Raw genomic sequence first — 27538 nt, 5'->3', positions numbered from 1 at the left:
TAATTAACTTTTTTTGAATTATATCATATAATCCTTCTGTTTATCCATTTTTAAGTGATCCAGGGTTCTAATCCCTGTCTTCAACTGCATATCATTGGGAGTAGGGGAATGGCAAGGAGTGAAAAGTGAAGTACAAGAAAGTTGAGAATTGTAGGGGAAATAGCTCATGAATTTATGATGAAAATCTGCCTGTACACATCACTTTGCCCTGTAGTAAAGAGCTGAAAAATTAGGGACTTCACAAGTAAGTAGGTAGGCATATAGTGATGATAGTAGTGGATACTAAAGTCTTAGAAACTATTCCTTGTGTTAAGAGTCCTTAGAATATTAGATGTTTTGTCCTCTAGGAAAGAGTGCTATAGATTTTAAAGCTGAATAATGGAAAATAATAAAGTCAACTTTTCAATGTATTTGGTATCTATAAATGTAGTTTCCACTTGTATTTATACACATAAAATTATACAGACGAGTTGAAATTAATGACATGAAATTATCACAGTTCAAAGTAAAAAAAACTTTAGTAAACTTCTAAAAAGTAGAGAGATTTCTGATTTCAAAGAAACAGTTTTTAAATTTCTAGGCTTAGAAATATTCAATATTTATATTAAATATAAGTATTATATTTATTTCTGAAAATTGGAATAATAGATTTGTTAGTTGAAAAAAGATTTAGTGGTTTAGTCTACGGCCAAAAGTAGGTACAATATAGTACATCGTTTCTGAGCCCTAGTTATAACACCTAGGTTTCCAATTTTTATTTTCTAGATGTGCACAGTTATCCCACAATTATCAAACAAGATACCTTTAAATTTATAGGCATTTAATAAAGAAACAAAGACAGCTTGTCACAGTCTTAAAGGGACAGTTATTGAGAAACTTTAATTCATACTGCTAGTGGAACATTTGGGAAATTATGTTTTAGTTCTCTTGTTTCTGAACAATTTGAGGATCAGGATTGTGTATTATTATTATTTTTAAAAATACATTTTTGTGCCTACTATAGCCTGGCATATTGTAAAAGCTGATTATTATTATTATTATTACTATTTAAACTTGGTATGGGTTTGAGTGGAATAGGAGTATTGCAATAATTCTTCGTTTCAATTTGTTTCTTTTCTATATTGAGGCAAATTTTTTTAGAAAAGAAGCTTTAAAGTAGGACTTTTTTCAAACTACATTTTATGGAAGACTAATTCTGTGTGAAGCTCTGGTCAAATAAGTTTGGACAGAGCTGGATATCATATCCTTGTCTTAGATGGTATTAATTTAGGCTAGGATATTAAAAACTTGAGAAATCTTGCAGTAAAGAAACCTGTTTGTTTTGCTTCCAGCCAGCGGGCAAGCTAGGTACTCTGGGGGCTCCTTCTACCTCAAACCAACTAAATCAAAGATTAAAAAAAAATACTTGTTGATGTATTTCTAGACTTTGAGGAAATGGGAGACATTCCCCCAAAGGGGACAAACTATGAGGCAAAACCAGAGATGAGAACAATAACAGTAGGTATGCAGTAGAGATTCAGGTTGCCCTGAAGCCAGATGCCAATAACTATAATGCTCTATATGTAAAAAACTAAGCTTTGGACCAGCATATTTCTCAGTAGTAATATTGGAAGCCAGAGGACAATAAAATAATAGCTTTAATGTTCTGAGAGAAAGTAAGTTTCAACCTAGAATTGTACACCTAGCATGAAATTTTCTCTATTCTTGAAATATAGGACATTTTCAGATAAACAAAAACTATGAGGGTTTATTGTCACATAGATTTATACTAAAGGATTTTCTGAAGGATAAACTTCAGGAAGGAGAAAAATAAGAAAAAAATCTGAAATATAAAAGCAATGTTTAAAGAAAATAGTAAATGTATATGTAAATATAAACAGATAGTCCCTGTATAAAATAATAATGGCTTTTTACACTTTATAAAAAGACTGTACTAAAGAACTGGCCAATAATAGGATATAAGTCAGAGGGAAATTATCACAAAGTATTCTAATGTCCTCCTTACTCTTTAAGGTATTATCTTTCTGTAGAACTTAAAGATGCATAGTAAAACTTCAAGGGCGAGGATTAAAAGTATAAATTAGGATGTGTAAATTCCAAACCAGAAGAAGAAAAAAAAATTAAACAAAACCAAATTTACTTAATACTAAATATGTTTTACACACACACACACATCCATACCCCTGCGTACACGTGCATATATATATACACAAAACCACTTATATGTACATACAAAACATTGGTGTTTACATATATGTATATAAAAATATGTATGCGTGAAGGAGCTAGAAACCAAAAAGTAAGGTAGTGGAAACATTTATAATCAATAGTTTAAACTTGTCAGCTAAACACAGATTTTCAGATTGATTTTAAAAGAACTTTCTGCTGCTTAAAAAGATATACCTTAAGATAAATTTTAAGGCAAAAAGCATTATCAGGGTTATAGATAATTTTTAATGACGAAAAGTTCAAATTACTAAGATTTTTAAACATGTAAGCATTTAATAAATTAGTCTTAAAATGAATAAAGGAAAATTAATATGATTACATGAGAAGTTGACAAATTCTCCATCATAGTAGGAGATCTGCACTGCTCATGCAATTACTGATAGGACAAACAAATAAAATTAGTAAACACGTAGTAGACTATTAACATGATGATTTTACAAACTTACAGCACGGTACTTAAAAGAATACACCAAAATTCAGAGAATACATTTTTTCAAAGCACAAATGGAATGTTTGGTTTTTTGGTTTTTGTTTTGTTTTGTTTTTTACCATATTTTGGGCCATTAAGCAGGTTCCAAAAATACCAGAACTGGTATCATTGTTTCTCTATTTGGTAAGTTCTTTTATATTCTTAACTTAACCTGACAAAAATTCTAGAAGCCTGCAGTAAATGTTCTTAGTGGTGAAATATTAGACACATTTCCATTAAATTCAGGAAGAAGGCAAGGATTTTCAAATTTAGCTTCTATTCCACATCATATTGGAGGTCCTTAGCCAAAGAAAGATAATTTGAAGATGTAAGGATTCTAAAGAAATAAACTCGGGATTTCATATTATGTAATTATCCACAAGGAAAACCCCAAAGAATCTATAGAAAATTTGCTAGATATAATACAAATTTTAATAAGATAGCTGATTATAAGATGAACATGCAAAAATTAATTATAGTAACTCAATAAATTTGTTAAAAATTAATTTCATATCCACTTACCAGGAATATAGAGTTTAGAAGCACTGTTTAAAATATACTATAGTAACAAAAACCATATAATGTCTAGGAATAAACCTAGCAAGTGTGCAAGATCTGTATGCAGAAAAAAATTATAAAATTTTATTCAAAAACAATTTAAAATTATATAATTAAATGGAAGATTTATACTATATTCTGGAATGGGAAAACTCAATACTGTAAAGATGTCAGTTATTCTCAAATTGATCTATAAGTTCAACATAATTAAAATAAAATCGTAATAGGGTTTGTTGTGGAACTTTACCAGTTGATTCTAAATTTTATATGGAAGAGCAGTGGACCAAGAATAACCATGACAAATCTGAAAAACCAGATGGAAAGGACTTGTTCTCTAATATCAAGACTTATTTTAACTGTATTAATTAAGACAGTGTGGTATCGGTAGAGCTAAACAAAGAAACCAAAGGAGCAGAATATAGAGCTCTAAAATAGACACATGCATATACAAAACCTTAAAAGTAGCAGATACGCCACTAAAGATCCCTGGGGAAAAGAAAGTCTATTAAATTAGTGATAGTGAAGCAACTGGTTATGTATATGGAAAAAAAACTAAAATTGGACCCCTACCATATACTACCAAGTAAAATCATTTCTAGATAAATTCAGACTTAAATGTGGAAGCCAAAACTTCAAAACCTTTAGAAAACAAATGTAGGAGATCTTTATTACCTGAAGTAAGTGAAAGTTTCTTAATAAGAAACAGAAAGTACTAAACATAAATTTACATACTTAAGATTAAGACCATCTATTCATTAAAAAGTACTTTAAAGAAAAAAGACTAGTTATAAACTGAAGGAAGATATTTGTAACATATTTAAGAGATATAAAAACCACAAATTAGTAAAAATGACAGCCTACCAAAAAGCAGAAGGCAAAAACATGACCAGGCATTTCACAAAAGAGACAACATAAATCCCAGTGTAAATCTAAAAGATATTTAACTTTATTAGTAATCAGATAAATGCAAATTAAGACCATAACAAGATACTATTTTATACCTACTTTAGTGGCAAATATTAAATTTGACAATGGCAAAATATCTGGTCTGACAAGCTATGTTAATGAAAGTATTAATTATTACAAACACTTGAAAAAATAATTTGTATTAGGTGAGGGTGAACATTTGTATAAAACCTTTAGAACTATTTAGAGAAACTCTTACACATGTACTAAGTGACATATACAAGAAGGTAACTGTCAGTGCTGTTTATAATCTGGATTTGGTCCCTTGTATCACTGACCTAGACTACAAAAATAATAAATGTAATATTTGATAGATAAATTTTTAAAGGCCAGAGAATGTTCTAGATTAAATGAGACTGAAGAGACATGATAATTAAATGTAATACCTGATTTTAATTAAATTCTACATTAAAATATAAGAACTATAGAGAAGACATCAGGAAATTGGGGAAACTTGAACAAAGCTGTATATTAATATTATTTTATCACTTTGAAATTTCTTAGATGGGGTTATATTGTTGAAGTTATGTAAGAGAACATCCATATTATTGAGAGATATATGCTTAAGTCTTCAGGGGTGAAATCTTATGATATCTGCAGTTTACTTTCATGTGTTTTAGCAAAAGGGTGTTTGGGTGTTCATTATAATTTTGTCAAATTTACCATCTTTGCTGTAAGTTTGAAATTTTTCAAAATTTCAAACAACATATTATTTAAGGATGCATATATATATGTAACAAAACTATATAATAGACAATACATAAACAAAATTTAAGACAGTGGTTTCTTTAAGAGGAGAAGTTCACATAAGTCATTCAGTGCATTGGTAATGCTCTGATTTGTGCCATGGATTCATGAGCGCTTATATATTTTTACTGTGCTTTGTGACTTACATATATGTGGCATATTCTTTTGTATATATCATGTCACATTAAAATAAGAAGAAAGAAGTTGAATTAACTGAGCTATGTAAAAGGAGGGGAAATAAAGTTCATGACATATTTCTCTGAGGAAAAATTTTAACAAGGTCGGGATGGGGTAGAATCACATTTGCGTGATTTTGTCTGACCCAGTATTTCCCAGACTTATTTCACCAAAGATAGTCTTTTCATATAACATACCTTAAAGTTCCATTGAATTAATGGTACCAAGAGTTTTTTTAGGAAATGCTTCAGCAGGACTAACAAAAATTTTAAAAATTAGCTTGTTGATAAAAGCAAACTTTATTTAACGTATATAAAAATAAATGCTGTCTGGTTAAATTAATGAAAAGATTTTAACCTTGGCTTTAGAAAGAGAATTAGCTTATTGACCACTTCTATCCTGTAACCCCACCCTGGGTTTTAACTCTGAAAGGATCTCTCTTCTTTATATGGAACACTTGTTTATAAGAAGTTGTCTCCAGATTTTAATTTTTTTCTACAACTAGACTGTTTATGTACTGTCTTCAAAGTGAAACCTATAATAACCTAGAATCATATATGTCTATTCCTGTTCAGATGTATATGGACCTATGCTCATATTGATGAGAATGGATTAGATGTTGCTGCAGCAATAAAGCACTCTAGAATTTTAACAAAAGTTCATTTCTCGCTTAGCACTGCATGTCCTAGATGGGTTAACAAGAGGCCTTGCTCCACACAGTCATGCAAGGATTCTTGCTGTTGGAATTTTTACCATCTTCTAGTTGTACTGTTTGGAACATTTAGATTTTCAGTCTCTGCACCAGATTAAGCCAGACTAGGAATTGCCTTGGGAAATTCAGCCCAGAAGTGACCCACATTACATATAGGCACAATACTTTGGCCAGAACTAATCATGTATGGAAATGTAGGCGAGCAATTCGTCTCTGCCATAAATCGAAGTAAGACTAAATCGAAATCATGTCTTGGCAAAAAAATAATTTATGTTGGCATGTTCACGTATCTGTTTGTTTGTAGTTAAGGTTTTATTTTTGAACTACATCTTAGACATTGAAAGTCACATGTAAATCATTTAACTCTACTGTCACTTTTTGGTATTTTATGCAGGTCTTTTCCTCTTTGGGTTCAATATAGATAATTGAGATATGATGCATAAATAAATCAAAAAAAGGAGCTAAAGGGAGAATTATTTACATAAAATTTATATGTTAATATTTCTGTTTTCTCATTTTCTTTATGGCAGCATGAAAACATTCCTTTTGAAGACAGGATTTCATCAGTTAAAGTGGTAAGTTCATATAATAGTAAGCTAAACGTTATAATGGCAAAACAATATTCATTGTTAATTTATTTGCAGATCAGCTAATGCTTTGTACATACTAAATATATGTCAGTGTGTAGAGAGTAGATAAGAATAGTAAAGTAATTGAATAAATGTTTGTGTGTACTGTTTTTGTGTAATAAAATAGAAAATTTGGTCTTGGATGTTTAGCCAAGAAAAAATAATCTTGTACATTAATTCGAAATCAGTATGTATTCACGATTAATGACCATAAGAGAATATATGTGAATTTTCTGAATTCCCAGTCACAGTGACTTCTCCTAAATACTGAGAATACAGTGAAAATCAAGACAAAAATGTCCTAGACCTACTGGAACTTCCAAGTCATTATAGTTCTCTACATACAAATAAATGTGAGATAAGGATAGCAAAAAGGAAGAAGTGGGGCATTAGGAATGTACGTAGCAGAAAATTAAAAGTAGTTTTCCTCTTTGAAGAAGTGATGGCTTAACTGAGACCTCAGAGATTAGTAGGAGCTAGTCAGGCTCAGTGCAAGAGTTTATGAGCATTTTAGGCAGAAGGAACAGTGCAAATTCCTGGAGAAAGGAGCGCAGAGAGCATTTTAGGAGCTGAAGGAGAACCAAAAAGTACTTAAAGCAAGGAAGAAGGTGGCAGGAGAAAAGACAGAATGCTTCACAGAGGCCAGATCCTGCACCTTCTTAGCAATCTTAAGGACTTGAATTTATTCTGAGGGCAATTGAAATATCTTGAATATTTAAGAACGTGGCAAGATCACATTTCAGATTTTTTAAAGATTTCTCTGATTAAAATGCATAAAGTAGTTCAGAAGAAAGCAAAAGTGGATATAAGAACTATTGTGCAACTCTTGCAAATTGAGATGAGAGATGAAGATTTCATAGAGAAGGTGGTGTCTTTGAAGTACTCAGGAAGAGATACGTTAATGTTTATTTTGAATGGTGGATGTAACAGTTTCTTTGACTCTTTCTTTTCTTAATTTCTCTTAGGATTTTCTGTGGCATCCAGAAGTTAATGGTTCTATGAAACAGTGTATCAAGGTGTGGACTGAGGTCTGTATTTGAAAATGTAGACCTTTCTGGTTTTATGAAACCAAATTTTAAAAGCTCATATGCATCCACTGTTTTTCTCCCCTTCCTCACCTGTCCCCCTTTCCTGTACTTTATACATCCTTCTTGATAGCAACTAAGCTGTGCTAGATCGAATCTATCACTTTACTGAGAAGAGAAAGTATTTTGATCCAGTATCTCTGTTATCACTATTCTAACCCTAAGATAATTGTGCTTATACCACACTTTCCAGACTTAAAATTTTCTGTTACTGCTGTCTCAGTTAATTCAAGCCCAAGTAATCTTTCAAGCACAGTACACATTCCCTTGAGCATTTTTCCACTTTGTCCTTTAAATTATGCTCAGGTACTTCAGGAAACTTTTTTTTTTTTTTTTACATTTTCTTCCCTTTTATCTCTACATTTGTGACATAAAAGTTGAGACTGGAATGTTTTGGCTTATAATGTTCAGAGATAAATCATATATAAAGGCAAGCATGCTATTAAGATCAGAAAATCCCTAAGTTCCCACAAGCCCACTTTAGAATTTCTGTGGTAGTCTCCAAATAGCTCTTCGTCAGTCCTTTAGTTAAAAATGTATTCATTCCAAGAGGGGTTTGCATTTGGGATGGATAAAACAATGTTCAGTTTTGTTGACCTTATTTTGTTTAATTTACTTGTATTACAGTGGTAGTTTTCTTTTCTTCTTCTCACAGTATATTTAGGACTATAACTACTTCATACACGAAATAAGCTTTTTAGGATTTAGTGGGAAGCTAGTCAACATTTCTAACTTTATTTGTGTGTGTATGTATGTGTAAATGTGTTTAAGTTTTTAAAGAAAACAAACATGTAGATAACTTCTAAAATTCAACTTTCTGGTAAATTGAGGTCTCACATAATTGTATTTTGTATTTATTGATATATTTTTAAATGTCCAGAAGTATAGAAAAATTTATGTGTATATTTCAAATGATTTAACATGTTTCATATTTGTGTTGGTCCTGAAGGTATATCCATTAAAGTAGTAGAAAATCATAGTTAAACAAGTATCAGTTCAGTATAATTTATAGGTAATTAAAAGTTTATAGAAAACCTTTGTTTTTTACTAACCTGGAGGTATATTTTACATTGAGATTTTCAGTTTTTATAATTTGCTAAAACTAGTTTTTGTAGCTTGAGATTCTGTTGTAAAATTCCTTATGATTATTGGAGGAAAGGAAAGATTCACCTTCTTTAAGTAGGTAGCCATGTAATTACTTAAGATTGATTCATTGATTGGTTTTGTTTATTCAGAGACTATGTCTGTATTTATGTATTTATTTTTTACTGTTTCCGTAGTAAGCTGCTAGATCCTGAGAATACAAAGATCCATTTTCTTATGTATATACTATTGCTAGTTTTTGTGCTCCATATTAGGATTGTGACTGGGAATTAGCCCACTCTCAGCCCTTGAAGGATTTGCAATCTAGTGGATAGTGACTTTCTAATGAATAATGATATGCTAAGATGAAGGGTAACAACAGATTGAGTACAAAGGACCATGAAAGCCCCATAGATCAAGGCACTTAGGATGGGGGTTGGTTAGAGTATAAGTGATAATCTAAGAAGCTTTACAGAGGAGATAGTATCTCCAGAGAACTATAGGTTGGAAAGAGATAGTCATATGCCTTATATAAATCTATAGGCATAAAAGCAAAGTCGAATTTAGATGATTTTGCTGTTATTCAACAGATATTTATAAATTACCTGCCATGTTCCAGGCACTGGGCTAGACACCAGATTAGACACTGTTGATACCCTGGTTAACAAAATAGAGTTCCTCAAAGAGCTTCTAGATGAGTGGCAGATACAGGTAATTAAGGAAGCAATGTGACAAGTGCCAAAATAAGGGAATTATAGGGTATAACATCATTACAGAGAGTAGGCATGAAATGTAATTTTAAAAGTTTCAAAATTAGTTTTCAGATACAGTAATCTTAAAGGTGAGGATCTGGAGTGAGAAATGAGTTATCCCATGCAATAGAAATAGCAAATGCAAAGATGCTCAAGATATAGTCTATTCAGGGAATCACCAGCAGTTTTTGTGTGACTAGAGCTAGAATTCAGAATGCTCCTTTATTTATGTTTGGCTTTGGTTGTTAATATGTGCTTTATTTTGTGAGAGAGTTGATAATAGATGAGGTAAGCAGATACTAGATTGTGAATAATATCCTAAGCTATATTCGGTGGCTTGCAGATTTACTTTATCCATTTTTTGAATACTTCTTAATACATCAAAGTGTTATCTTCTAAAAATAAGGATATTGGGTTGAATTCATTTTGAAGGCAGTGGAGAACCACTGAAAGCTTTAAACAGAAGAATAATGCAATTGGTGATATAGTAGTAGGAAATTGGGCTAAATTGTGAAGAAACCAGCAATTTAGATTTAATTCTGTCAGTGAATGGTAGTCATTAAAAAGTATGAGCTACTTCGATGGACTTGGGGAGTCTTGGTATGGAGTGAGACGATATTTGAAATTACTTGAATGGAATAGGCAGAGAGTTTAGAGATTAAAGAAGAGAATTTAGGAATGGAATTATCCAAACAATTATGAGAAGGGGTGGTAAAAGGGGTAAGAGGAAAACAGGAGAAGAACGTCATATAACACACAAGAAAGGAAAGAGTTTTAAAAAGTGGGCAGTCAGTCACTTTAGGAACTAGGTAGGGTAGAATGAAGCTACAGGACTTGGCAATCCAGAGTTCATTAATGGACTCTAAGGGTGAATTATGAAGCCTGAATGGTGAAGCCCGAAATCAAAACATGGTAAATTGAGGCATAAATGAGAAAGAAATTGGCATGGTGAAGGCAGAATGCTCTTCCAAGTAATCTTTTGCTAAGGGTGTGAGGAAAAGAATTTGAGAGTGAGACAAAGTTGAAGGAATATTTTTGACGATAAAGGTGACTTAACACTGTGTAGACTGAGGGAAGGAAGGAGTGGAGATGAGGGATAACATTGATAATACAAGGGTTGAAGGAGATAATGCATGGATTTAGCCCCAGAAGAAAAAGGAAGGGATATAGACAGAGTAAAGGGTTAGCCACTAAGAGGATAGGGACATATTTTCTTTAGTCTCTTGTCTGAGAAGATGGGCTTGGTGAGCATATGGGTGAAGTAAAAATGGAAGAAGGAAGGGAAGGCAGGAGCACACAAGCCAAGTGAATTCTATTTTCTTTGAAATAGAGAATGAGACTTTATGCAGAAAGTGAGGAGAAGGACAAGAGGGAAAGTAAGATTTGGGATAACCACTGTGAGGAATGAGAAAGGGAGCCATCTAGGAATAAGGAAAAAATTTCACTGAAAAGACAATGTAAAATGAAGCACTAAGTACTTTCTTTTAATATAGCTTGTTTTAATATAGATTCTTGCCACCCATGAGATAGGCAGGGAAATATTCTACATATCTTATAAAACGTGGACACAGACTCAGATTGATTAAGGGTGCTAGACTGGAAAGGGGAATATCTCTGAGGGAAAATAGGTTAATTTTGTTATTTTTCTCTGCTTTTATAGTTTTCTATGAAAGTATATATTAACCTTATAATAAGAGAGTAACTCATTTTATTTTTACGTATAGGTCAGATGTTTTTCTAATTTTCCTTTTTTAATTGTCCCTTGTGTAATATCAGGTCTTCTATGTTGTGGGAAGCATTGAACTCAGGTCAGAAGACAAGTTCTGGCTTTGTCCTTGGCAGGCTTTAGCAGTACCCTGTCTACCTTTCTGAGTACAATTTGCATTTGATGAGGATTTCTGCCAAATTTCTCATTTTTTCTGCATTGTGGTCTATAATAACTATCAGTTTATTTTGTTAAATACATATTGGATTTAGCTTTCCCAAAAGATTATGTTTCTTTAGGGCATGGACTTCATATTTTATTTAACACATAACTGCGTATTCCATGAAAACTTTTTAATTGGCTTACATACTAGAGCTTTACTCTTAAGCAATTTACTCACAATTCAAAATAATATTAGGCCATACTGGATTTCAGTAGTATTTTCTATTTTTTTTTTTTTTTGTAAAGAAGACCAAAGAATTAATCCTACAAGCCTCATGCCATCCTGAATAACCATGTAACTAAGTATGGTTGTTTAGACATTGGTTGTCCATCTTGTTGTAATATTCAGTTAAGGAACTCTAGAAAATTAAAATATAGTTAGAAAGAAGAACTTGAATTTAAGGAAAAAGTTAAGTGATGTTACTTATATTAATTCTATGAACTGGATATAACACATTACAAAGATTTTCCTTTCTTTAGGATTCTGTTGCAAAGCCTCATGTGATTGTAGCAGGAGCTGCCACAGTAAGTTATTATCTGTATTGTTACGTATGATTTTTGTTTCATACTTAAGGACATGCTAAGAAAAAGTTAACTTCTGTTAAATGGAATTCTTGATTGTACTTGTATTTTAATTCCTTTTTCTATTATAATTAATGTCTGATGAATTTTAATAAAAAGACCTGAATGAACTTAGGAAATTTGATGTTAAATGTCAACATTATTTTATATTGGCTTTTTCTAACTGCCTTCATATATTGCATGAAATAATTTGACCATAATTCTAACATTGAATAAAAATGAGAATTATCTTAATAACCTTTGTTACAGTAGAGTAAATTATATACTTAAATTTTTCTGTGATAAATACTGAATTAATGCTTAATTTTCACTTCTTCTTAGTGGTCTATCAAGATTCATAATGGCAGCAATGAAGCGCTTTCCCAATATAAAACGAACATTACCTCCATAGCACCACTTTTAGAAAAACTGGCAAAGACTAGTGATGTTTACTGGGTCTTACAAGGTAAGGAATGAGTAATGAAAAAAATGTCATTTTGTATATATTCTGAGGAATAGGTTTTTATTATCTTCTGTTTCAAGAAGCAAAATTACTGCTTTATGAGAATAAATTTTGAAATAAGGTTTGCAAAATGAGAATAAATGTGAGTTATTTTCTTTCTTTTTTTGAACTTAGGGAACAGACATCTAATAAATATAAGTAAAAAATAAATAATAAATAAATAAAAATATCTTCCAAGGAGCCTCAACAGGCAGAATACATTCTAAAGGCAAATAAGATGCTTACCTCTGATTTTTTATTTCTTACAAAGTATACTTAATATGATTGGGAAATATAGGAAAAAATTATTAGTCTTTTTCATAACATTAGACTCATTGGAAGTAAATAGCCTTTGGTATTGACAGAATGTATTTAAATTCATACCATCTAGTTTATACTTGATAATGAAATTCTTTAAGAGACAGTTGACATTAGATCAACTCATTTCAGAAGTTTACTGAATGTCCATTATTTAATGCCTAATACCGTATAGGAATCTTTGGGTTTTTTAGCAATTCGACTTTCCAGAAACTCATGATTATTTCTAAGTTGAATGTCAAGCTGAGAGAAATAAAAGGGCTGGTGATAATCTGTATTTATAGACTCATTGTTAACTTTTCTTTTACTAAAATGAGAAAAGGCTAAATTATTTATCGTAAGTGATAAGAGACCTTGATCCTTAATAATATTACCTCTTAATTGTGTGAACAAAGTTTACAGAATTAGGCAGTGACAGGAAGACGAAAAGACTGGCTACTATTCTTAATTAGACAGTCTTCTATAATCCAGTTTTAAATTCCCATTACCTAGTATAATCCAGCATCCACAATTTTAAACTCTTAAAATATGCTGGAACATAAAAATGTCTCCTGAAAGTTTTATACCTGACAGGAGGCCTAAAAGTTGTTTAAATTTGGGGGAGATATTGATTGATTCAAAAATCGAATATAAGATAGGAACGCTATTGCAAATCTTGGCCAGCGTTATTTAAAAATGAATTATTTGGTGCCTGGAATCCTCTGAACTTTAACAATAAAATATGAAATGCAGTCAACTAACTTACATGATCACAATTTGTACCAATAGAGATTTGTTTTACTGTGTTTTTAATAATGTATTTCATATACAGATCCTGTTTATGAAGATCTATTAAGTGAAAATAGAAAAATGATCACTAATGAGAAGATAGATGCCTACAATGAAGCTGCAGTCAGTATTTTGAATAGTAGCACCAGAAATTCTAAATCAAATGTTAAGATGTTCAGTGTTTCCAAATTAATTGCTCAGGAAACCATCATGGAATCTTTGGATGGCTTACATCTTCCAGAAAAAAGCAGAGAAACTGTAAGAATTCTTGTATCCATCAGTAGTTAGAAACTATAATATCTAAATGGGTATGGCTATAAGTTACTATAAGTGGTAATAAATAATTATTTTATTGCATTCTTAATTACTTGCGGTTATTCTATCTAAACATACATCTAGAAGTAATTTTGCTTTCATCACCTAGCTGAATATATAAATGAGAGTTTTAGTATACTCTAAGAGTGAAAGAAGTTATGAAAAGAGGAAATGAAACTTCATTTATTGAGTGTAAGTCGCTCTTAATATACCTTGTCTTATAAGAAGCTTATAAGTTCTCAGCACACTCATGTTTGAAATAAATAAAATAACACACTGCTGCTTTATGTTCTTGCCTTAAACCTTAAACTTGCAAGATTCAGCTTCTGTAAAGAGCACATTTTTTATATATATAGAATAATTTTGATTATTTCCTTATAGTTCTTATACTCTAAACATTATTCAAAGTACATAGTAGATACTAAAAAAAATCCAGATTTTCAGATGGAAAGGGATGTTAAGTATGAAAGAAAACTACATAATTATAATTTTTACACATAGTATAACAGATATTATTTGGAGTTACTGTTTTATAAAGCAGTGATTCTTAACCTTTTTGAGGATCACATAACCCCTCTGAGTGTTGGATAAAAAGCAGTGGTTCTGTCCCCACCCTACAGAAAAATGTGTTTGTGTATCTACAGACATGGTTCTCGATATACTTTAAGGGGTATTTTGGACCCCCTGGAACTAATTAAGAACCTTGAGATGGAGTTTATAGGCTGGCATCTGCAAGAGTGCCAGGCACAGAACCTCCTGAAGTCTCAGGGCTGAAAGGATGAGATTTTCTAAATAGTAGAGTACTTTGAATGCTTAGGCTTAAATAATATAATCATCTAAAAGTTCCAAAGATACCTAGACTATAAGTTTCTATAAAACTAGATTTGACTTCACCTTCAACTAGACAGAATCTTGACAGCTTGCCTAGAATATTTTTATTATAATGAAACCATGTTGAAGATCTCAGATTTTATTTAACATTAGAAATCTTAAAAGTGTAGAATCCTAAATGGTCCATAAACTGTAAACCAAATGAAAGGTGTATTACAAGTATTGTTAGCTAAGAATTAATTATAATTTGTGGAAGTTATTTTACATTTTTTTTCACATCTAAAGACTAGGACTCTCTTAAATATCCTATTTCTGTATTGAACGTCTGCTAATTAAAATCCATTGGTCTTTGACATCTGTCAGTATTTTTCAATTCAAGGCCACATCCTATTAGAAGCCTTAAAATCAGTATTAAAAAAAAAAAAAGAATAAAATAGAAAAATGTCAGAATGCATTCCAGGTAGTAAGGATAGGTATTATTTCCCATGTATGCATCTGGGTCACATTATAAAATGAGTTTTTCATTATAGAGTCTAGTCCAAAAAGTTTCAAACTAGCTGTTATAGATTGAAGGAATACCATTATTTGCATGAGTGTTTGAGAAATGGTAGCAAAAAGTACAAAAGCATTTTGGTTTCAGTCCTTAGTATTCATAGGAGAAAATCTAATGCGAGATAAATTACTGACAAGATAATAACCAAATAACTTGATTTGTTCACAGAGTGCAATGATTCTTATGAATGTGTGTTGCAATAAGATTTTGAAGCCTGTGGATGGTTCCTGTTGTCAACCTCGGCCTCCTCTTACTCTCATACAGAAGCTAGCTGCTTGTTTTTTTACTTTATCTATTATCGGATATTTAATTTTTTATATAATTCATCGCAATGCTCATCGGAAGAATAAGCCATGTACTGATATGGAAAGTGGAGAGGATAAGAAAAATATTATCAATACCCCTGTGTCTTCATTAGAAATACTTTTACAGTCTTTCTGCAAACTTGGCCTGATTATGGCTTATTTCTACATGTGTGACCGTGCGAATCTATTTATGAAGGAAAATAAATTTTATACACATTCAACTTTCTTTATTCCAATTATCTACATCTTGGTTTTGGGAGTATTTTACAATGAAAATACTAAAGAGGTAAGAGTCATTTTCTTTTTAGCTCATGGTATCCTTCTTATCTCATTACAAACTCTAGATTTTAAAAACCAATATTTATCATGCCAGGATATGGAAGTATGGATATAGAAGAGGACAAGGGAATATTGTGGTTGTACTTCACTAAGTGGACTCGGTTGCTTTTTTTGAAAGAGTTTTGGGGAAGGTCAAAGGGTCTCGTGAAGATTGTTAAAAAGTTGGAAAATAATGATCTGTGAAAAGATGTCATGATTTAGTGTTATTTTGCCTACGTGGGGATTGAGAAATTAGAGGGGCTTCCAATTTTATAATGGCCTTCAAACATGAGATACTATTATCTGTTATAAAATAAAAAATATATAATTATATTAATAAATGCCTATATGCACAAATGTATTTTATATTTATATATTTATATAGTCATATATACATACAAATGAGAACTTACATAATAATGTGAGCACTGTTCACAATATTTTGAATTTCCTATTTTAGCATTGCTGTATTTGCTTAATATTAGTGAAACTCCTTTTTAAGGCATGATTTATTTGAATTAATAAATTCTGTTGTAAGAAATAACTCATATGAAGATGATTAATCAGTTCTTCATCTCCAATGAGACTAATGTAGGGAAAATAAACCATAATAGTAGAGCTTTTTTCCCCACAATGAAGTATGAGAACTGTAAGAGCTTGTCTAACTGAAATCCTAAGATTTTTCTTAAAGAAAAATATAAAATGCCATTTTTTAGATTTATAAAAACATGTCATAGTTTAAACGTAATCTTAGTATAAAAACATAAGTATCAACTTAAATACTATTTAAAATCTTTTAGTATGTTAATTTTCAAATTCATATTAATTTTAAATAGTTTTATTATATCTCTTATCAAGAAATAAAATGACAGTCTTTAACTTTTTCCCCCCCAAGGTTCTTTTCACAAAAGCATTAGCTTTATATCCTATAAGAACAGTTTTAACATACTTAATATAAACTGTCTAAATAATAGTTTCATGGGGAATTTTAAAATAGGTCTTGGTTCTTTTGCACAGACTAAAGTATTAAATAGAGAACAAACAGATGAATGGAAAGGCTGGATGCAACTTGTGATTTTGATTTATCACATCTCTGGAGCAAGTACAGTAAGTATTTTGAAGTTCAGAACATGCAGGAATTAATCTCACTTTAATATTTTTTAAAGGCACCAACTCTTTTGTGGTTTATATTCTCTACCATGTAAGAAACCCTTATTTCCAACCCAATCTTTCTGTCTTCCTGTTCTCCTGCCACCTGACTCATTGAAAATGTATCGTTTTAAAAGCAAAATAAACTTTAAAAAAATAATAAGGCAATAATTTATTTGTATTTACTTGTCTTTAATTTTAATGTAGTAGAAACGGCTGATAATCTAAGGGTATTATTTCATGTCATCCTGTTGAACAACTAATTTAAAGTTATCAAGAATCTTTATAGATGACATAATTGCAAAGGATTTACAACAGGCAAGTCACTATCAAAAGAAATCAAATTATGATTATATTCTACCCCTTCCCCGTATTTTAGAAAGTTTAACCAACTGTTTTTATACTTATAAAAGTTAAAAAATTTAGAACCCTCTTGCCCCAGTGTTCAGAGAACTCAGAAACCCATGGACTACTGCTCATAGACCAGAAAGCATGACCATACTTTCCAAGTTTCACCTTCTCCATGAGATGGATTACCCTCTCATTGCTCGCCCAGTGCCTTCTGTATCTGGACAAAATCATTTTTTCCTTCTCCTTAGTTGTCTTAAAAGACAGGAGTCTCATGGTCTGGGGACACCTTCGATTTAGCAAGGGTAGAAAAAATGTATTCAGAGTTGTAACATTTCAGTTACTTGTCAGTTAAATCAGCTTTTGAGGGAGAACCTAGCTATCTAATAACCACTCTTCACACAAGTTTTTATAGTGAAGATACCAACTGATTTCTATAAAATATGTTTTAAAAATTTAAGCAACTCATTTAGAATTTGGGAGCTACTGAACTGTTTTATTTGCTTATAAAAAAGCACATGACTTTAAACAGTGTTTGAATTAGTGATAAGTTGAGATCACAGAGGAGTGTTCCTCAGAAAAGGGTATTTTGAAATTTTCATAGCAGTTAAGAAGGTAAATAACATTGAGGTTGTTCAGATATCTCTAACAATTTAAAAATGTTATTTTTCATTAAGTCTCGATTATTTTCAAACCTTATTGGTGACTTTACCAAGGCAGAGGAGTGAAGTATGATTTTACTGAAGTTATGTGACTGATACATATATATATATTGGGGAGCAGTGAAATTTCTGTGACACTGCAGCTGAAGGGACCTAGTGAATTCAGGTAGCTACGGAAGAGCCAAGGTAGTAAAAGAGATCTAAGTCAAAGAGAGACAAAGATAGTAAGGCTTAGTTTATAAGCCTGGTTTGGAATTTATAAAATAAATTTGGTAAATTCTCTAAAGAGTAAGTAGAGATGCATATTGAATCCTAGAAATATCTCTGACATGTGAATAAAGATTAAATTAATTTGAGGGGAGGAAGCATTTTGTTTTAAGAAAATGCCACTTAGAGACATAATTAATTGCTGACATATTAAAGTGTGATACTACTGTTTAAAAAAAATCAACTTGAAAGAATTAATGGCAGATTAAGTTTCTCAATTCAGTGATTCCAGAAAAGATTTGGATCATAAAAGGATGCAGGCCATTTGGCATTCTATTATAATCATTCGCCAAGCTAGCATTCTAATTCATCTTAGACTACATCCCGATACATCCTAAATTACAATTTTAAAAAATCTCTGTTCTGGAAGGACATACTTTTCATTAAGAGATCATTTGTTATGATTAATTAACATATCCCTCTTCTTTTATACTATAGGATTTTGTGATTAAAAATTACCTGTATCTACATCAGCAAAGCATTATTAGCATGGATTATAACATATTTTGGGACTTGATTCTTGAATATTTGAGGGAATAGCTTTTTTAAAAACTTTTTAACTGTTACAGTTATTTTAATTACCTAATTTCAATGTTTTTTTATTTTGAGTAAAATATATCAAACTTTACTTGTGCCATGTTTTTATGCTAAAATGGAAACTATATCAAAAATTACAGAGAATTATTAAAATACAGATGGTCTAGCAGATTGCAACTGTTGATATAAACATTCTTTTAAAACATAATTTATATCAAATATGGCTAAAATACTATGAATTTAATATAGAGAGTACAGCAAGGTAATTATATACAGCAGATGATTTTGTGTTCCACTGTGGGTTTTTTCCTGTGAGAGTTTGTAAATGACTTTTATGAAGGGACTTGAATGAAAGGTCTTGAGGGAAAATTTGTGAGACTAGAAAAAGAACAGAACCAGAAGTCAGCCTAGCTATTAATTCTAATGAAGTTGGAATTTCAAATATACTTTTAATACTAAAATTTTATTGTAAGTAATACTTGACTCATGAAAGACAGAAAGAAAAATAGTTTAAAGGAGACTAAAGAGGAATGACAACTAAATGCATGATCATTGATTCAGTTTTCTAAATTTAAAAGATTTAACCATAAAGGATATTATTGGAACAATCAGGGAAATTTGAATATGGATTGTACAGTAAATACTGTTAAATTCATTTAAAATTTCTTGGGTATGAGAGTGATAATATAGTTAGATACAAAACTATTTTTTCTTCTTAGGAGATACTTGCTAAAATATTTAGGAATGATATCATGTGGTATGCAACATACTTTTAAATGGTTCAACCTAATATATATAGATGTCCATTGTATTATATTGCACCTTTTCTGTTGATTTAAAATATCTTAAAATAAAAAGTTAGAATTATTACATGAAATTTGTAATAATCCAACATTGGCAGGAATCTGGCAAATCATTGTGATAGTGTTTAATTTAACTTAAATAAGTTGTATTTACTGTTTAAATATAATAACCAACCCTCAACTTTGTAGGCCCAGCCTCAGTTTTGAAGGGACTTGAAAGCATGTTTTATGGACAGTGGTTAAAGTAATTGGGAATGGTTTGCCTAGGTTTGACATCTGGTTTTAAATACTTGCAGAACTATTAGATGTAAAAGTGATTAAACTAGACTCTCCATTATGGTAGCTACTAGCTACAGGTGGTTATTGAGCACTTCAAGTGTAGCTAGTCGGAACTGAAATGTTCTGTACAAACCAGATTAAGAAAGATTATGATAAATCCATACTAAATTCAAAAACAGTGTTAAGAAAAGAATATAAAATACCTCATTAAAGAATGTTAATATTTTAGATATATTGAGTTAAATAAAATATATTTATTAAAGTAAGTTTCATTTATTTCTTTTAACTTTTTTAGTCACATTAAAAATTTACTATGTGGCTGGCTCAAATTTTATCTCTATTGCATAGCCCTATCCTAGAAGGCTGAAGTTGGTAGTTTTACATTGAGTTAAATTTCAACTTTTCATGAAAAGTAGCTGTATAGTAGTTAATGAGCATCCGAAAATTGAACAGATTGCCTTGGGAATTTGTACGTTTTCTGTTACTATTAGTGCTCAAATAAATACTTTAAGGGAATATTTTAGAATACATTCAAGAATGAAGTAAGGGTACAGATTTAGATTAGGTAAATCCTGAGATTATTTCACTATTACATTTCTCACCTTCATCACATTCTAAGACGTTACACCTTCATTGAAAATTTCTGTCTAATGTTGAGATGACACTTAAAAACTAATGATGAAGAACAATAAATAAAAACTCTTTGATATAAAAATTATTGGTACTATACTAACTCAGAGGAAGGAGAAATGACTCTCATTTGAGAGTAAAGATTGGAAATTTCGAACAGGGCTCTAAAAAAGAATAGGATTTGAATAAGCAAACTGTGGTTGGGAGAACATTCCCGGGTAGAATATACAGGTCAACAAGGGAAAAGGCACAGGAGAAGCACAGGAGAACCAGTTTAGGAGACAGATCTAACTGGCTAGAGTGGAGGCTGTGTTAAAGAATTTATGAACTATTATGAATTCAGAGCTTTTTCCTTCCAGAAAAAAAAATATTATCCCTAAGAAAAGAAAACCGTGTTCAAGGATACGTTCAAGGATATATATAAAAGGTGTATACATTCAAGGCCTTATAAAGTCTATTTAGGTTGTCTGCTTAATTTTATTTTATCCTATAAAGCCTCACTTGGGGAAGACACATTAACTAGAGTAGCTATAAACACTGTTAATGCTGGATAATTACAAAGATGATCAGATGAGTCTATAAAATAGAAGCACCTCCACCCCCCAAAAAAACAAACTTTACATTGGTTTAGTAATTATCCTTAAAAGAATGGCCTGAACAAGCCTTTTAAAGATCATTTTTAAAAACAGTGCACTCGTTATATTATGGAGATCGTGAATGTACACCTAAAAGACGGTTGGGGGCAAGTGAAATGGCATTGTTCTAAGGTCATGAGAATTAAGACTTATAAATGAGATAATATTTCCAGTGACTCCCCCAAAAATATAGATAGGAAATGTTATATTTCATTCAACTTAGAAGTGAATACGTGATGCTCTGAAAAACCATGGTAAGTAATTCTCAGGGTCTTGATCATAATGAAACATTTATGTAGAAATGTAAAATAAAATAAGGGAGGGAAATAATATTTCTAAGTTATGTTTGCATAAGCTTTTTAAATATGTATTTTTTGCTAAACTATTCAGTATTGTAAGTAGTCATGTAACAATTTTATTTACAAGTCTAAAGTCTACTTATAGGGGCCAAAAATTTAGGAGTTTTGTTTTGTTTTTGATTCTCATTGGGAAAATGTGAAATCCAGAGTGAACTTGTATTCAGTATATATGGTGATTAATTATTATAGATATATTTAATCCTAACTAAACAAAATGTACAAAGTGCTTTCTATTTATTGACTCATGCATTTCTCATAAGTGCTTTTTAAGCAGAATAGCCTCATTTCTCAGTTTAGAAAACTCAAAGTCATATAGCTAGTAAGTGGCAGATACAGAATTTGAATCTAGGCCTATCTGATTTCAAAGTCCACATTTTTTTTAACCTCTGCTATAATACCTAACTTTTAAGAATAAATCTTTTCATTGAGCTAATGTCAAATAGTAACACGATCCATTATCTTGGTTAAATGTACTGGTTATAATAATTCAAGGTATTGTTAGTGCCAACACATATTCTACCTATTTTTGTCAACAGTTTTTGCCTGTGTACATGCACATTCGGGTTCTGGTTGCTGCATATCTATTTCAGACAGGGTATGGGCATTTCTCATACTTTTGGATCAAAGGAGACTTTGGAATCCACAGAGTATGTCAGGTAGGAATATATTCAGTTATTATCTTTTTCTCATTTCAACATGCTTTTGTGCCTAATTGTTAAGGGAAAAAAAAAAAAATATATATATATATATAGTCATTTTAAGGCCATGAATAATTCGAATTTACAAAATAGCATTTTAAAGTTGAGTTATTTCTGTGTTCTATGGTTAATAATTTGAGATAAATAATTTACTACTGAGGGAATAGAAAATATAATTTAGATGAATATATAATAAAAGCACTGGTACTCAAGGGACAACATTGCTGATTCACTTCAGTTTTGTAGAAATGTACAGTTAATGGGATTTTATAACATGCTATGTTTTCTCTAAGAAGAGAATTAATATTTATTAAGTTTCTACCTTATGCTAGGCAATTTCTGAACATTATTTTATTTACCCCTCATTACACCTCTGAGTTGTGACCTTTATGTGTACAGACAAGGACACTGAGGTTCAGAGAGGTTAAATAATTTGTCTATGGTCACACAGTAAGTGATGCAACTCTAATATCAATCTGCTCAAATTCTTTGTTCTTTGAATGCACTACACTGTCTGAAGTGACTGTTAGAAAAGTCCTAACAATCCTTTAAATTTGAGTAATATCATTTTGTATCTATGACAGTTCTCAGTTTAATCCCAAATGGGGTAAATCAACATCAAGTAGAGATGAAATGGACACCTTTTCTTCAGGTAATATAATCTCCACTTATAAACTGTAGGCCTAGGAAGGAGGTGGATGATTCTTTTCCTACATTTAACAAGATGGCAGTTTTAGCCAGAGGACAGCTCAGGCTGGTGCTTTGCTGGGATTAAGTTAACATAGTGATGCTTAAATATTTTATATTCAAACTCTTTACAATGACTGTAAAACAAATATAATTTTAGGAATTAGTAAAAGATACTTATACAGTTATTATTTTAGTCTTAAATAAACATTTACACTCTGTCAGAAAGAATCTGTCTTTGCTCTTCATGCATATCTGGAATGAAATCCATTTTCTTCTTTTAATAGGTCTTATTTCGTCTCAATTTCCTGGTAGTGGTGTTATGTATAGTGATGGATCGGCCTTATCAATTCTATTACTTTGTCCCCTTGGTCACTGTATGGTTCATGGTCATATATGTTACTTTAGCACTATGGCCTCAAATAATCCAAAAAAAAGCAAACGGTAAATATACTCTCTTACTAATGTTAATAAATATATTCTTTCAATGTTCTAAATTTCTTTTTAGTTCCTAAAGGCTATTATTTTTATTGAGACATGTAGACAGTTTAAATTCATGTGTAGTATTGATATTTTAAAAGTTTATTCTTCAACTGTTTTCTGAAATGTTACAGCTAAGTAGTTCAAGTAACATAACAGTGCAGAATAATAGTTTGTATCTATATTGTGTGTGTTTTCTCTTTTTTAAATTTAAATTTTTCGAAGCCATTTTACCTATTAATGCAACAGTTTTCAAACTGCCATGTACATAACCAGCTGGAGAGATCTAGAAGAGAGAAGGGAGAGCAAAGTAGTCCCCTCCATCCTGCTTCAACCCTAACAACTCTGCTTTATTTGATCTTTACATATATTGATCTTTATATATATTGAATAAACATTCATTTGTAGAAAGGCTTTTTATGTCAAACAAGTTTAAAAAGTACTAATATAATTTATCTTCTAGATAAACCTTTAAGCAGTTATTATCAACCTATAAGGAAACCTAACTGTCCAAAAGATTATCATCTTCAAATTTCACAGACAGTTACTGATATGATAATGTTCAAAGTGAGACCACAGTCATTCATTTTAATGCTTCCCCGTCAAGATCATATCATTAAAATGAAAGCTTCTCCTTTCTAGAAAAACAATATTTTTAATAATTAGCTCAACCAAATATCGTATGTCAAAAATATTTTCTGTTGATTTCCATTATAATCTCAAATAATTTTTCAGGAAAGAGTTTAGTTTCCAGCCTTTATTTAATAAAGTCCATTAGTGTCTTTGGATAGCCTCTGTAGTTTAATTCCTTGACACAAACCCAGCATATTAATCAAATGAATAATCAACATATATAAACTGAACACATAACTTAAAATATGTGTATGTTAAAATATATCTTATTTTTAAATCCTAGTTAAATCCTAGTCCATTAGGGAGTTCTTAAGCTGTCTCTTGAATGTTTAAGCTGTTTACCAAAGTTATATTCAACATGAGTGTTTGTTAGAATTGCATTGAACATACTGTTCCATATGTTTTTGTAACTTTCACTAATGAATAGGTATAATTGAATCCAGGAGGTAGTTTCAAATATATTTATAGTGGATGAACAGCAGGTATATAAAGTATCAGGTATATGTTAAAGCCTCATTCCTAGCAAGTACCCTCCACCTTTTTTTCCTTTTTGTCCTACTTGTAATTTATACTACTTAGATATATTTCGTGTATCCTATAAGCAGCCATAAATTATTTTAGGAATTATGTAAGACATTATTATGTTAAGTAGAGAGTATTTAATATGTTTTCTTATGTAAATTTATATTTAGTAAATTAAATATTTTCTCTCTTAGGAAATTGCTTCTGGCATTTTGGCTTACTGCTGAAACTAGCCTTCTTGCTATTATGTATATGTTTTTTGGCATATTCTCAGGTTTGTACAGTCTTTTTAGTTTATATTTTGTTCTATTTTATTTTAAAGTTCAAGTCTATTAAAGTATGTGAGGAGTAAGAGCATTTTTTTACAGCTTCATTTTTTAATGACTGTAATAAAAGTGTCACTTTGTAGTTGACTACTCAGTGTAGTTCTTTTGAGACCTATCTACTTTTGTTACCACTGTTTTTGTTGTAAGAGCAATTTAAAGCTCTTCTTCTGGCAATTGTTCAAAATCCATTTTACTTGAATTTGATCAATCAAACGTTTATTGAATGCCTCTTAGAAGACACTACTCTAAGTAGAGATCAAAATTCTCTTGACAGAATTTGCATCTGAGTTTGTGCATTATTCATTGCATCAAGTGTTACTACTAGATTTTTCTATAACTGCATGGAGTAAAATTTTGGCAGTTAGTAAAACCAACTTAGGAGCAAAAGGTTTTGTATGTATAGAGTATGTTTAATTTAATTAAAATTTTGATCATTTTCTTATCTCTGACCTTTTATCTATCATGATGGTTGAGATTTTCTCAACTACTTTAGCAGGGTGGCAAACTGCTATCTACTGGTCAGTCCATTAAGCAGACATATCATTTGGGCAGCATGATATTTAGAACAAAATATTTTAATTAGAATGCCTATAGTTGAGACATATTCTGCAATTTACTTTTGTCTCCAACACTCTATCTTGTACCTGGCCGCATCAGGTGCAAATGCCACGTAAGCATGTAAGCAGTGTGTGTGTGTGTGTGTCTGTAAAGCTTTCTTTTTTTGCTTGTTTGTTTCATAGGCTCTTATACTTATTTTCATACTTAGAAATAAAGCATTTCTATTTCTGCCTGACCTCCAAGGTGTTTTGCCTGAGATATATAGAATAATAAAGAAACAATAGGCAAATATATAAAGAAATAGAAAGACAACTGCAACAACTCCTTAAAAATCATCCATTAAAATTACTAGCACTTGGTGGTGCATCTGAGGGAGAGAAAGGAAGGTGGACCAGAGGTTCAGCAGAGGGACTGAGAAAGTTTCCCCTGCTTTGGGAATAAAGTACATAACCTGGTATTGCCCAGTGTCTGCCACAAAATGGGTGTTCAATAAATACTTGTTTATTGATCACATTAGAAACAAATGTTTAATCAGAAATAAAGTTGTAAATTATAAATACATCATATATATGGTACATAAAATCATCTATATATAATATAATATACTTATTGTATTTCTACATTTCATGTGGATACATATATATGATATATAAGTACTTTATATTACAAATCTTGTTAAGAATCCTTAATATTCTGAGGCATAGATAGAACCTATTTTTAATAAGCTATAAGCATTTGAAATTTTTTTGTTAAATGGAGAATATTACATTTTATTAAAATAATAAAGTTCTGACCTAAGGATTCAGTATTACCTAAAAAATAATAGTTTTCATTTTTTTAATTATTTCTATTAGCCTTTTTAAAATTGTGATGTTACATTTCTTATTCTATGGCATTAAGTCTAATAATGGAGCTTTCCTTAATAGAGTTTGCCCTCATTCTTTAGTTTGGAAATTGAGGTTTTTGTTCTCTTCTTTGAATGACTTCATTAATGTGCAGGAATGTACCCAAGACTTCTACCTCTGCATTCTCAGATTTTCCAGGCTGTCAGATTGATAAGAGGGTACAATTCACTAACTTGACCAGAGTTGAATTGTAAACTATTTCAAAAGCTAGTAATAACATTTGGGTATGGTTGATTAAGGTGACTAATTCAGAGGATTCTTTAACTCAAATGATTAATTATAGATTATTAAGGACATTTAGAGAAAGAAAAACCGTATTTTAACCTTAGCCATCATTCTTTATGTTATTGATACCATATTGGCTGAAGCCTTTTGGATTTTTGTGTTTTATCAGTAATTGTTAGCTGTTTTGTGTACTAGGTGAAAATTTTTAAATGGAATAATTTCCTAATTACCAGCTTGTTTTTTAAAAAAAATTTGGTCTCAGTACAGAAGCCTTTCATACACAGTGAAAGTAAGTTAACAAAGTTTTAAGTCATCTTTATTAGCCATTAGTATAATAAATTTATTTTCAAATGAATTTCAAATGAAATGACATTTTTTAATGAAATAAATAGACTCTAAAAATTGAGTGGTCTTATATAATCCTAACTTATAATGAATTCTAAAGCGAGTGTTGACTTCTACCATTGTAATTTATTTTCTGGATTCCTTTTCTCAGGGTGCATTTGAGAAGATCTTTTCTCTTTGGCCATTGTCCAAGTGTTTTGAACTGAAAGGGAATGTCTATGAATGGTGGTTCAGATGGAGGTTAGACCGTTACGTATGTATTTACCTTGTGCTCTTTTTCCATTTCAAATTATACTTTTTAAAAATTATTTGGAAAATTTTAATATATTATTTAGGTTTAGAATAAGGAAACATGTTGATTTGGTAAATCAGAGTAGTCCTTCCTACTTGTTCTACAGCAGAGAAAGGGTATGAATGTGTATGTAAATCAGCAGAAAAATACTATAAAAGTGTTGACTATAAAATGGCCTTTGTTTGAGTCATAACTTTGATGTAGGTGATCCTTCATATACATACTTCAGCCATTCAGCACAAAACTTAGTGAGCCCCAATATATGCTCCAGTGTTGGTATTATGAGGAATATGTTAAAGAAAGACGGCATGCCTCCAGGCCTCTAAGCCTTACCATCTAGTTTCAAACTCAAGTTTACTACTTATTATTGGGTGCTAAACTGTACAGTATGAG

At 30.9% G+C, this 27538-nt stretch overlaps 1 protein-coding gene across 4 annotated transcripts in view; it reads left to right on the top strand.

Annotated features, from left to right (window-relative positions):
* The window catches only part of CASD1 (CAS1 domain sialic acid O acetyltransferase 1), a 48938-nt gene that overhangs the window by 9522 nt on the left and 11878 nt on the right, over positions 1-27538 (top strand). For 3 of the 4 annotated variants that reach the window (XM_039878074.1, XM_039878073.1, XM_039878070.1), the window contains 11 exons: positions 6389-6433; positions 7453-7515; positions 11815-11859; positions 12238-12361; positions 13527-13741; positions 15351-15773; positions 16823-16912; positions 22011-22130; positions 23147-23303; positions 24689-24768; positions 27005-27106. In XM_039878074.1, coding sequence (XP_039734008.1) covers positions 7486-7515; positions 11815-11859; positions 12238-12361; positions 13527-13741; positions 15351-15773; positions 16823-16912; positions 22011-22130; positions 23147-23303; positions 24689-24768; positions 27005-27106 — 1386 coding nt within the window. In that variant the 5' untranslated portion in view covers positions 6389-6433; positions 7453-7485. The remainder of the gene's footprint in view (positions 1-6388; positions 6434-7452; positions 7516-11814; positions 11860-12237; positions 12362-13526; positions 13742-15350; positions 15774-16822; positions 16913-22010; positions 22131-23146; positions 23304-24688; positions 24769-27004; positions 27107-27538) is intronic. The other variant, XM_039878072.1, reaches the window with a different exon arrangement.

Source organism: Pteropus medius, unplaced genomic scaffold (genome assembly GCF_902729225.1).
Source record: "Pteropus medius unplaced genomic scaffold, Ma_sr-lr_union100, whole genome shotgun sequence".
Lineage (NCBI taxonomy): Eukaryota > Metazoa > Chordata > Mammalia > Chiroptera > Pteropodidae > Pteropus > Pteropus medius.
The sequence above is the reverse complement of the archived record's forward strand: the minus strand, read 5'-3'. Positions and strand labels throughout refer to the sequence as shown.